The following is a 12,114-nucleotide window of genomic DNA, read 5'->3' as shown; positions in this document are numbered from 1 at the left end:
ATTTCCTCTTAACCGGTCTCCTAATGCTTTGTTCCATCAACATAGCCTTCCTATTGCCGGCCACCGAGAGCGTTTGTTGGTTAAGACGAATCGGCTTGGCAACCAGTTATACAATAATATTTAGCTCAATTCTAGTCAAAGTGCTGGCCAGCTGCCGTCAATCATCAGATTCTGATAGGGTTCGCCGGCACCAAAATCAACTTCTCCGCCATCAATCAAGTTTCCAGTCGCCGTCATCATCGTCATCGTCATCTACGCTGACGCCTAATATGGTTCATCAGGTAAGCAAAGCACAACAGGTGGATCCAGTTGACGAAAACGTGGAGCTCACCTTTGAGAGCTTGCCGCCCGATCAAGGAATAATTAATAATCAACAAGAGCCAAATCAACTAATGAGCGGCCCGTCAATAGTCGGCGAGCACCTGTCGAATGCCTACCAAACTCAATCATCATCATCGAATAATGATGAGCTAGCTGGCAGAATAAACAAACAAACACCAGATACTACCACGATGACGGCCACTAGCTCATACATCGATCAACAACAAGAAGAAAAAACTGGCTCAACCTACAAGAGCTCTACCTTGATGACCATTTCAATAAGTCTTATTTTAACGCAACTTGCCGTATCACTAATCTGGCTCATCCAACAACCACCTGAGCCAACATTATATTTCGCCTGTTGGCGTTGCGCATCGCCCATTCGTTCGCCCAATCTCTTCCTGTATGAACTCCTTCTGAGCCTCCTCTATCCGGCCATCATTTTGATAGCCGCCTGGATCTGGGCCATCGTTGCCTTCAGGCGGGCTTCAAGAAACGAAGAACAATACAGGCTGCTAGCTGCAGGTGGCCACCTCTTGAAGGCCAGCGCAAGCCATAGATTACAAATGACGACACAACTAGCAACAAATGGCACGGCTGACCAGTTTAAACAATTGAAACCATGCCAACATGAGCTCGATTACAGATTGCGCGATGCAAAATCGTTAGTTATGACTAGCACCCTTCTAATACTAATTTGGTCCCTATTTACGCTCAATATGATCTCAACTAGTCAAAAATTATTAATATCCCACTCAATCAGAGCAACACTACAACAACAGCAACAACAACAACAAACTCCAACTGCCGTCTACTCAATAAGCCGCTTTGAATCGGCCAACAAACTTTTAGACGCCGATCTTACTCTAGTCTATGCCAATCTAATCTCAGGCGCCATTATATTCTCATTCCTATTTGTCTACCGACTTCACCTATTCAGTTATACCTCGTTAACCAGTTGTTTCTCGGCCCCTTGCATCAAATATAATCGTTCAAAATCGCGCACACTTATTTATGATAGCTCGTGCTCCGATAACTCGTCAAACAGTTTTGTGCACTCTTATGGAAGCCATCGCGCTGTTCTCAAGTTCAACCAGCAACAGGAAGTGCGACACTCCTCCAAATCGGCAAAGATATTGAACGCTAAGAGCCACAATAGCAACAGCAACACCAACAGCAACAAGTGGCTCACAGCAGACTGCGACGAAGATGATATTTATCCTGTGAATCGCCGCTTTCCAGGCGACGGCTCACTATTCGGCACTGTCGGCAGCACCGGGTTATCTGGCGCCAGCTCGGCAAACGAGCGCCTCCGGTTGCAGCAATTCAACACCTATGGCACCTATTCGCCAGGAGCGTCGAGCAATATGGCCTCAAACGAGCAGCAGTATCGCACAAGCAGCAGCAGCAGCGGCGCCATTAATCCGCTGAGCTCATTTCAAACCATTGCGAGTAGTTTGAGCGCGGCCACGAGCGGCGGCTCGAAGCGAGCACGTAAATTTATCGGAAACATAGCCGGCGGTGGCAACAAACAGGACCAAGCCACCGCTGGCAATCACCATCACCATCACCATCAAACGACGACGCCCGCCCAAGACGAGACGGACGAGGTCCAATATCGGGCCGCTCTGGAGAAGGCAACCAGGCGCCAACGAAGCCAGCTTAGCGAACGGCTCGACCTATTGATGCAGCGCAAACGAGCCAATGGCGCCGAATCCAAGCTGCAGCGACGCCAATCGGCGGGCTCGGTGGCCTCATCGAACGCGAAACTAGTGCTCGCTGGTGGCAGCGATAATACGTCGTCAATATTAGATCACGACGACATGGATGACACGATCTCTTGCGCCTCGTCGGTGGCCAGCAGCTCAACTAGTCAGCTACATGGAAATGATCTGTATCCAATTGATTGCAACATACATTTAGAACTCAATCAGCAGTTGCCATCTCTGAGCCTCCACAACAATGAGAGTCTCCAACAATCTATTATATCTTCCCCGAACAACAACAACAACAACATCAGCAACAACAATAAATTCCAACGTTCGGAACATCATTCGTTTGAGCGTCGTTCGTTGCGTCGCTCGATGTCAAAGATGAACAAAGAGCTGAGCTCGGTTTTAGAGGAACAAGTGACGGATAACAAGTTCGGCTGCTGGAATGGCCCAGATGAAGACAATAAGCGAGCAAAATCATCAGCAGCCATAGACAAGTCTGCTGATGTTTAATTAATGTGATTGTGTAAAAGTTACGCGCTAAGATATTGTAAAGCAAATGTTAGTTATCGGATTAAAAGAAAGATCCTGCCTTCGAATGTAAGGCAGATATATCAATTATTTTCAATTATTAATTCGACCAGAAGACGTGCGTGTGTGTGTGGTCACTTTTGTTGCGAGAACGAGCGAAAAAAAAAATGAACGCGAAGGGACTCGAACCCTCAACCTTCTGATTCGAAGTCAGACGCCCTACCATTGGGCTACGCGTCCCAACTATGCCAAACTAGTGCTCATTAGTTCTAGTGTACTTTACCTGCAAACCCGAATCCCGTCAAGGTTTGGCGTATCAATTGGCGATCAGTTTATATTGAAGTGTCACACGATGATATTCAAATAAAAATTATGTTGTTTAGAACATCGTTGAAGCTCTAAAATTGTGGCTGCCCGAGATAATAATCATCTAAGAACTTGGTAATCCCATAAAATAATCTAAAATGCGTCTGGATTGAAGTTGCTTCGAGTTAGCTTGCGTCCTCTTAGCTTGCTTCATAGGAGGCCGCTGGTTTCTATGAGCTCAGGTGGCTCACTCTATCGCTAAAAACTTTCGCTTAACAATCAAATGTTGTCGTCGAATGTCTCGCTGGAAAGCGGCGCAGAAGCGGTTGCTGCGCAGCAGCTTTCGCGCATCGGCCTTAACTCTTCTAGGCGCCCAAAAGCGGCGGCGGCGGCGGCGGCAAAGGCGGCTCCACCACAAACAGTGTAACGGTTTGCTCTGTGGCTCACAATAATGCATCAAAAAAGGTGACTTGGCGCAGCACTCTCAGACTGCTGTCTGAGCGCTTGCTCGCTCAACTGAAGCAAGCCAGACAATTGGTCACCTGTAGTTTGCCCTCTCTAACTTGCCAGGTAACACTCGCTAATTCGCCGCTTCATTTGTGTGAAAGTGAACTGCCATTCTGTTGTAGTTATTAATGGTAATGGTGGTGGTGGTGGTGGTCGAAAGAACTAGTTGCCATTCAATGAATCGTCAAATTTTTCAACCAGAAACAGCCAGTCAGGTGTGCACTACCTCAAATGCAACCTTCCTAAGAAGATAGGAACCATAGATAGATGGATAGATAGATGGATAGATAGACAAGCAGGCAGGCAGGCAGATAGATAAAGGATAAAGGATTGAATGAGAAGAAGCTTTGCTGCGTGTATGTTGTTGAAACTTTCTTCCGTTTGCAGTATTCATTCATTCGTTGCATCCAATCGCATTCAATCGCGTGATTAAGACTTCTCCAAGTGAAAGTATTTGATGCCAATTCAACCATCAAGAAGTAATCACACGGCAATTGTTATTCAGCTTATAAGTGAGGTAAAGCAACTAGAAAGAGTGAGAAGTTGGAGTTGAGAGCGGCTTCTATTGAGGAGGATTGAGGAAACCATCTCAGCAAGTTGGGAGAAAAATCCAGGAAGACTGACAGATCATCGTTTAATCAGTTGTTAAGAAGCACGTGACGTGCGGTTAGCTAGCCAGCCAAGCAGCCAGCCAGCCAGCAGTTGAAACAGATACCATCAAGACAGATCCCCAAAGATTGAATCATATCAAAGATTGGCTAAGATCATCAAACAGAAGAGCATCAGCAAGATTCCAACACAAGTTTGTCATGGCGATCAAGTCAGCCGCTAGAGGCGAGCCGAAGTTCATAGTGAATAGTATTGCATTGTTGTTGACAGGTAAGTAGCGCGTGCAACGGTTTCCACCTTGACAGGCTAAAGGGAGAGTTATTTTGCCATGAATTTGAGTCGTCTTGAAGCTTTCTCAACATCTGCAGGACATTTGACACAAGCGACTCGTGATAGTCGACATAGAAGCGACGTAAATGCCCGAAAGCAATCGTGGCCATGCTCACGCGTAACGTCGTTCCCAATTTTGCGTGAACTGAATCACCATCCCCACAAAGCAGGCCCGCTCATTTCGAGAGGATGAATATCCTCTGGTTAAGTGGAGAAAGATGGATATCCCTCCACTTAACCAGAAACCCCTCGACGCTTTGTAACCGAGCGCAGGCCATCGCTCTACGCAACTCTCAACTGCCAAGCTAGTATAGCACCGTCAGCTGCTAGTCAGGTGAATTAGGCTAAAGAAGAGTGGGAGCAATGCTCGATGCATATGCAGTGAGATGTTGAGCAAGTCGGGAGAAACTCATACAAATGGAGCTCGCTCGCTCGCTCGCTCTCTCTCCATCTCCACTTCAGCAGCGTTGAGCCGGAGAGCTCATTTGAATATTATTTAATTTTGCCCGCTCGTTGGCTCGACCGAGCTATGCAACAGGTAAAACCACCGCGACGATGCTCCAAAGACAAAGCGAGAGACAGAGAGAATTCAGTTCACCAGTTCATGCTAATGTTGTTGTTGTTGTTGTTGTTACCGTTGTCTTCGGGGAGGCATATTATATCAAAACGGGGCTTGAAGCACAATGGAATGAATTAAAAGGGAAAGGAACGAGAGAGCTCTCTTGAGAAAATCGCAATTGTGTGTGTGTGTGTGTGCCGCCAGCACTCACAATATGAAGTTCAGTTAAACGAGAACAAAGCTGAATGGATGCCGCTGCAACGCTTTAAATAATGTTAGATAGCTCCGTGTTGGTATGTGCAAATGTTGGAGGTTACACAGGTGTGCAAAGTTAGAAAATGCAATGAAAAGTGCCCTACTGGATCTCGTCTGTTTCGCGTCAAGCGATCTCGATCGTCGCTCTTTTAAGGCGAGAAATACAAAGCCGGAGAAAGGCTAGAATTGCGCCTTATTTGTACTCTCAGCAAACTCTCTCTCTCTCTCCTTTGAGCCTTTCTTTCTCTGGCTTGCTCAATTTGCGCATAAGCAAGCCAACTTTGTTCAGGTAAAGGCGGTGTGAACTTTGGAGAACGTTGCGAGCAATTGCGAGCCAATTTGAATTTCAAGCGGCCACTCGAATGAATTGGACATTTGAGAGCACTCTTTCTCAGTTTATGTGAACTGGATTGGATTATGCATTGAATTGACACCTGTTGTTGTTGTTGTTGTTGCCATTGCTCTTCTTTCTGATCTTCTTCGCTTTCAGATTCTCTCCGTCGCTCATTATTCTTATTCATTCTGTTTGGCCTAGCAGCCGCTTTAGCGAGCAGCTTGAATTAGGAGCCAGAATTAGGGTCAATCAATCAAGGTGGAGAGGAGAGCAAAAGAGCGGCGAGTGTTTTCGGCGCGGAGAACACTTGTTTGTTTCTCAGCATCCTTTCTGCATCTTAAAGTAATACGACCCTACCGTTGAGAGAGAGAGCCGGCTGGATTGCGGGCGAAAAAGCGCCGAGGTATAAAGCGTCATTAGATTTGCGAGCCAGGTAAAAGGATATCATTCAAGCGAATGGCAATTAATCTCTGTCCAGCCAGTTGTTTGAGTGTAATTTTTATTTTCCTTTCTTCCATCTTTCGCCGTTGAGTTTGGCCAGCAGCTCCAACGAGCTATCCGGCTCACTTTCAGCGCCCCTTTGTGTTAGCGAGCTCAAGTTGAAAATAAGTTTTAATCTAAGCGGTTGGAGCAAAAAAGGAGCAGCAGCAGCAGCTTGAGCTACTGCAAGATAGTAAATAAGTAAGCAAGCAAGCAAGCGCGATCTGTATCCTAAATTTAAATTGTTGTTCCGCCCTTATTCATTCGTTCGTTTGTTCTTCCAGTTATTATTTGTCCCATTCCAGTGGCGCTCGAATAGCTGCGAATTGCGCCAGGCGAGCTGCTTGGTGTCACTGAGCTTGGCTTAGCTAGCTCGGTGTCGCCTGAAACCAGCAGCTAGCTGTCGGCGGAACGCCGACAAGCAAGCAAATAGCGCCGCCGCTTCTAATGACCAGTCGAGGAGGAAAGGAATCCTTTGTTTTCTTCTCAAGTCGCTGGGCTCGCTCGGTTCGCTTAGTCTTTGCACCTTTATCTCTCGCATAAAGCGAGAGCTTCCACAACCAAGCTAAGCATAACAATGCAACGCACAATATATATTCTGTGTCGTGATGCAGTCTCAAACACAGGAGCGCTTTATTTATAATGTCGAGAGTCTATGTTGGGAGTTATTGTTGGAGGACGAGAATGAGAAAATCCTCTGGAAGTGGACGCGCGAAAGTGTTCCAACAAGCGGCGGTCAAATGTAGGCAAAAGTATGCAGCTAGTTCCCACATGAATCTAATCTGCCAACAACTTGAAGCATTGTCACGGACGAACCTATTTTTGCTTGTTCTCTTTCTTCTCTAGCTGATAAGTTCGTCTTTGAAGCTGGTGTCTTCCAAGACACTGCGGCATTTCTCACGCAGCAAATAAACAGCGGCTCCAGTTATGCGCCGCCCAGGTGGCTCTTCCTCTCAGCCACCGGCCGAGTGAGTCATATGCGCCAGCGGCAGCCTCAGTGGCTCACAAAACAAACCTCTGTCAATGGCGCGCCCGAAGTTGCCGGCTGAAGTCGTAAACCAGGAGCCTGAACAGTTCAGGTAACTGTTCAGGCTGCCAGACCAGATTAAAGCAGCGCAAAAAGTTGAACTGGCTTCGCCAGCCGAGCGTTCAATTCTGTTCCGCTGGGCACCACTTTCATTCCATCAAACCTGCGCTGCTGTACAAACAAACTTCCTCAATCTCAATCTCAATTCGATTGCTCGATGATGATGGCGACGGCGACGACGATGACAATTGAGAAACCTGCCACTTGTTGCGCCGTTGAATGAATGCTAGTGGCGGCCGGCGCAGTAATGGCAACATTGGTCACGGTAGCCACTGGCAGCGGGCTTGCTCAAATCAAATTCATCCGACAACCGGCAGCCGAACAGATAGATAGATAGATAGATGGATGGATGGATGGATGGATGGATCTAGTTGACTCGCTGGTCTAAGTTTGAACAAACCAAGTTTGGATTTAGCTTCCATCGTTTGGCATCGAGCGAGGGCTAGCCAACAGGCTCGTTTAGCATACAAACACAGCAGACAGCTAGTTCCAGTTTCACGCAATAAAACATTTTATTTTTCAGGCTTGCAAGCTCTATCTCTGATTTTTCGAGTAATATCAAGCTACTACACTAACTAAGGGCCGCCCTAATGGCCGGCAAGCAGTGCGAACCAACAACAGCAACAGCAACGACTGCAGCGCTCATAACTGAACCTGTGAAGCCCAGAAGCCGAACGAGCAAGCGGCTCGGCGAAAGCGGTTCAGTCGGCAACGATCGATCAGTAGTTGATCGCCGTGATTCGGCCATCCAATCGTTTGACAACAACAATGGTTGGCTTCGATTTATGAACCTGGAAGTGGACTCACCTGTGCGTCTGTGCGTCTGTGCGAGTGTCGGGAGTTATTTGGCCGGTTAGAGTAGGTTTTGAGGCATTGGCGAGGGCCGATGCAAATCCGCTTTCACGGGTGATTCCACCCGGCCAGATACTCTTCTCGTCGAGTTGGACAAATGGTTCGACAAATAAGCGCATGTTCACTGATTGCTTGTCTCTGTCGCGCCCTCTCGCCTTGATGGCCATCAAGGATTGTTGGCTTTGTTTAGAACGACGCCAATATGTACAGCAACCATCAACTCTTGGCTCATTCAGTAGTGGAACCAACTAAATCCTAATCACCCGCTCTCTAAGAAACTATCTAACCAGCTCACTTTCAACCAACACAATAATCGTGCGAGCAGTTGCATGTCTCCAACTGCTAGCTGAACGTGCTCTACTGTCAAGCGTCTGGGCAGCCGCCCAAGCAAGCCAAACGGGGCCGGCGGCCAGCACAAGCGGAAACGGAAACGGAAACTACCGCCAGCACCACTATTTTGGAACATTGATTGGTAAACTAAACAAGCGCGACCACAATGTTAGCGGCGAAGTGTTTGCCGTGGACGAGCAAACGCTGTTCATCAAAAACTTCAACTACGACGGCTTGGCGCCCGACGCCTACTTCTGGTCCAGCGTTTCAGCGTCGCAACCCGCCGCTCTGGAGGGATTTATCGTGCCCGACGAGAAGGGCAGCACAAAACCGTTGGAACGCTACGCGGACAAGGATGTAGTGTTACGGTTGCCCGAGGGGCGCACATTGCGCGAAATCAACTGGCTGAGTGTCTGGTCGCGCCAAACAAAACAAAACTTGGGCGAAATCCTGATCCCGCGCCAGCAGCTGGTTATACCAAGGCCGCTTGAGATAGGCGGCTTCTCGCAGCTTGCGCACGGCCTCAAATCGGGCCCCATCACAATAGTGGACGCCCAAACCTTTCTTGTGCCCGACTTCCACTATGACGGCCTTGGGCCGGCGGCCTACTTTTGGCTTACGCGCGGCTCGCAGGGCCTCCAAGCGACCGGCCTGAGGCTCAAGGACGAGAACGGATCCGGGCAAGCGTTGAAAAAGTACGTTGGCGAAACGGTGGTTATAACGCTGCCGGAGGAGCTAACCATCTACGATTTTGATTGGTTTGGTGTCTGGTGCAAAGAGTTTCAGGTTAATTTTGGCCAAACGCGCATTCCGCAACTTGCCAAGGTGCCACGTCGCCCAAGATGCTTGGAATAAAACCCGAAAACAAGCTCAATTGCGAGATACTCTACGATGATCTTGGCTACGAAATCCGTTGGGTTCTCGATGGAGACGACATTGTCATGCAATTGGTGGGCAAAATAGAACCGGGCGAGTATATGGCCTTCGGGCTTGGCAAAGATGATTCGCGTAGCGACATGCAAAACGCCGACGCCGTTGTCACCTGGGTGGATCGCAGCTCGGGCCAGGTGCACGCAATAGACTACTTTCTGGGCGCCAAGCAGCAGTGCAATCAAGCAGCAGCGGAGGCCGCGGCGCCAATGGAGCCATCCAACGCAGATGATTCTTCAGCGCATCCGGCCAACCAGGAAAGCAGCGCACAGGTTTTCACTGGCAGCTGCCCGGATAGTAAGCTAGCTGGCGGTGGCGACAGCCTGACTTTATTGCACGGCGCTATTGTCAATGGCTATTCCATGGTCACCTTCAAGCGGCCCCAATTGGGCATTGACGAGCTCTACGACCAGCATGTCTATAGTGATGGCCAACAATCGGTGCTTTGGGCCATTGGGACGCTCAACTCGAAGAAGGAGATTGGATATCATCGGCTCAAAACTCGCGCCAACATGTTCATCGACTTTGCAAGGAATCCGCAATGGAACTGTCCCATACCGGATCTCAATGCTAGCATGCACACGAGCCCTTCACACCTGCCCATAACTTCAGCCTCGCAGGTGGATCAAACGGTTGTTAATTCGCCAGGAGTTGGAGTTGCAGGCGAGCGGATGGAATCAGGATCCATGGCGATACCTTCAGCTGCGGCCGTTGAGAGCCAGCGAGTTTCCGGCGGCCAGCCGCAGGTGGCACCACCAGCGAGTCGCCTAGTGCCGGCACAGCTTATGCCCATGACGACAACGACAACTAGCGCGCGCCAGCAACCAGCAGCCAGCTCGCTGCTGCTGCCAGTGGATCCAACAGGTTCCAGTAGTCGAACAGGCAGCCAACAGGCGGCCAGCACCAACTCGAAACCTGACCAAGCTGATTCTTGGTTCATACCCGCAATCGTTTGCCCGCCGGATCGCACCTTTTATGCCCAGATCGGGCCCACAGGCGGCCGCAAAGGCTACGAGGCGCTCACTGGCCGCACTAGCTGGGGCGTGTCGTGGTACGTCAACGGGCTCATGATTCCCGAGCTTGTTGTTGAGCGCGGCCAAGCTTATCGCTTTGTGGTGGAGGGCGGAAGCGACAAAACGAGCACAACAAGACGCCATCCGTTTTACCTGACCGACAGCGCCGAGGGTGGTTTCGATTTCAAGACCGACGATGAGCGCATCAAGGAGCGCATATTTGGCGGAGTGGCGCTGCGCGGCGACGGCCAGTTTGTGCCCACCGCCGAGGGTCGTCTATGCGAATGGAAGCAAACCAACAACACGTTGCCCCAATCCCGATTTGTACAATACATTTGCAGCCTACCAGCGTTCGCTTAGATTAGATTGTTTGCCTGGCCAGGCGTCCATGTTGAAATTTGCGCCCGACGCAAGCACGCCCGATTTAATCTACTACCAGTGCTATACGCACCGTTTTATGGGCTGGCGGATAAGGGTTGTGAACTCGTGCAGTGCCTTTATGAGCTCATTGAGTCGCTCGAGTGGTGCTGGTGGTGGTGGTGGTGGTGGAGGTCAAAGGAGCTCAAGCGACATCCTTGGCGCGAACAATGTGAGTAATTGATCGGAATCATAATATTCTCAATCTAGTTTATATTCATCTCAATATTTTATACAACAAGACTACATCAACCTGGAGGAATATGGACACTGATCGGTAAATAGCGAGCTGGATTCATAATCCACCAAGATTGCTTCGCCGTAAGCGCACGCTAACACACACAATTGCTTTGTATTACTGATCATCATCTTCGCTCATCCCGCTACTGCTCCGCTTCCGCTTTCGCTTTTGCTTCTCTTGCCTTCCAAACTATACATGACAAGCTAACACATTTCTTTCAACACTGCCCAATGATATTTGCCCATGATCGTGCCCACAACCAAACAGAACATCAAGAGAGACTTGAAGAGGGCCACAAAGAAAAGAGCTTCATAGAAGTGTTGGGCGATAGTGAGCAACGGTCGGTTTACAATCGACGCTCACTGGCTGTCTCGAGTCTAGCTTCAACACTGGACGCCATGCAAACGGCGCCCTCGGAACCCCGCATGAGCATCCAGGAGCTGAGTAATCAGGCTCAATTTATGCAAGAATTCCAATCAGACACTAGTGAGCCCTTGACCACCTGGAAGTCTGCCAAGCGACATGTTAATTCTAAACAATTCCCAATTAATACAACGCCAACCCTACAACCTTTCCTCATTCGACGAGATTGTTAAGTTGTCGCCGGCCGATTTGGAGTTCATCGATCAACAACCGGACGGCCCAACCGAGCCCTATTTGGCCGCAGCTTTCAATCAACAGTTCGCTATGCAAGCATTGCACAATTACAGCCAGCCAACTATGAGGCCGCCAGAGAATAAGACAACAAAGTCGCCTAAAACTTTGCAGTCTTATATGAGGCGCTTGGCTTCCATCTACTATCCGGTGCAGCAGCAGCTTGCTATGATGCTCGCGAGCCAGAGTGGCACAACAAGTGGCGGCGGCCAAACCGCGGCTGGCGCAGCCACTGCCGCTTTGGCAGGCTCGCAAGTGGCCGCTTCGCAGCCGTCGCCTCAGACGGCCGCTTCAAGCGGCGATCAATCAAGTGGCCAAGGCGGATCTAGTTTTTCGCTGTCGAGTTTGGTGCCCAAATCCAAGATCGACCTGTCGAAGTCCACCATAAGCAAGAAGCTGAACAAGCTCCGATTCAAATCCGGCCGCAAATATGAGCTGCAACAAGCCAGGCCGAGTCAACCTCCAACGCCCGCAAATGAGTTCAACTACGACATCTTCAACAACCAGCTAGCTCAGCTCGAGAAACAACAGAAGCAGCTCCAATCACTTGAGATGGCAGCCAGTTGGCCTGTTCAGCAGCAGCAGCAGCAAAGCGAGTCCTTCAATTATCTGCCAATGATGACAGTTCCCAGCGAGGAGCAACAGG

At 49.3% G+C, this 12,114-nt stretch overlaps 1 protein-coding gene and 1 non-coding gene across 2 annotated transcripts; one reads left to right on the top strand and one right to left on the bottom strand.

Moving 5' to 3' along the window:
• Positions 1 to 2,732: 2,732 nt before the first annotated feature.
• On the bottom strand, positions 2,733 to 2,804 carry TRNAR-UCG (transfer RNA arginine (anticodon UCG)). The gene has a single exon. It is a non-coding gene; the product is annotated as a tRNA-Arg (tRNA).
• A 6,386-nt stretch (positions 2,805 to 9,190) lies between these two features.
• LOC131873361 (uncharacterized) lies at positions 9,191 to 10,516 on the top strand. Its single transcript, XM_059216318.1, has one exon. It carries the CDS (start codon positions 9,191 to 9,193, stop codon positions 10,514 to 10,516), a length of 1,326 nt encoding a protein of 441 aa, XP_059072301.1.
• The last annotated feature ends 1,598 nt before the right edge of the window (positions 10,517 to 12,114 follow it).

This window comes from Cryptomeria japonica, unplaced genomic scaffold (genome assembly GCF_030272615.1).
Source record: "Cryptomeria japonica unplaced genomic scaffold, Sugi_1.0 HiC_scaffold_1596, whole genome shotgun sequence".
NCBI classification, from domain to species: Eukaryota; Viridiplantae; Streptophyta; class Pinopsida; order Cupressales; family Cupressaceae; genus Cryptomeria; species Cryptomeria japonica.
The sequence above is the reverse complement of the archived record's forward strand: the minus strand, read 5'-3'. Positions and strand labels throughout refer to the sequence as shown.

Excerpts from the sequence above, each read along its gene's own strand:
- LOC131873361 (XM_059216318.1), top strand. The coding sequence starts at position 9,191 with ATGGCCTTCGGGCTTGGCAAAGATGATTCGCGTAGCGACATGCAAAAC.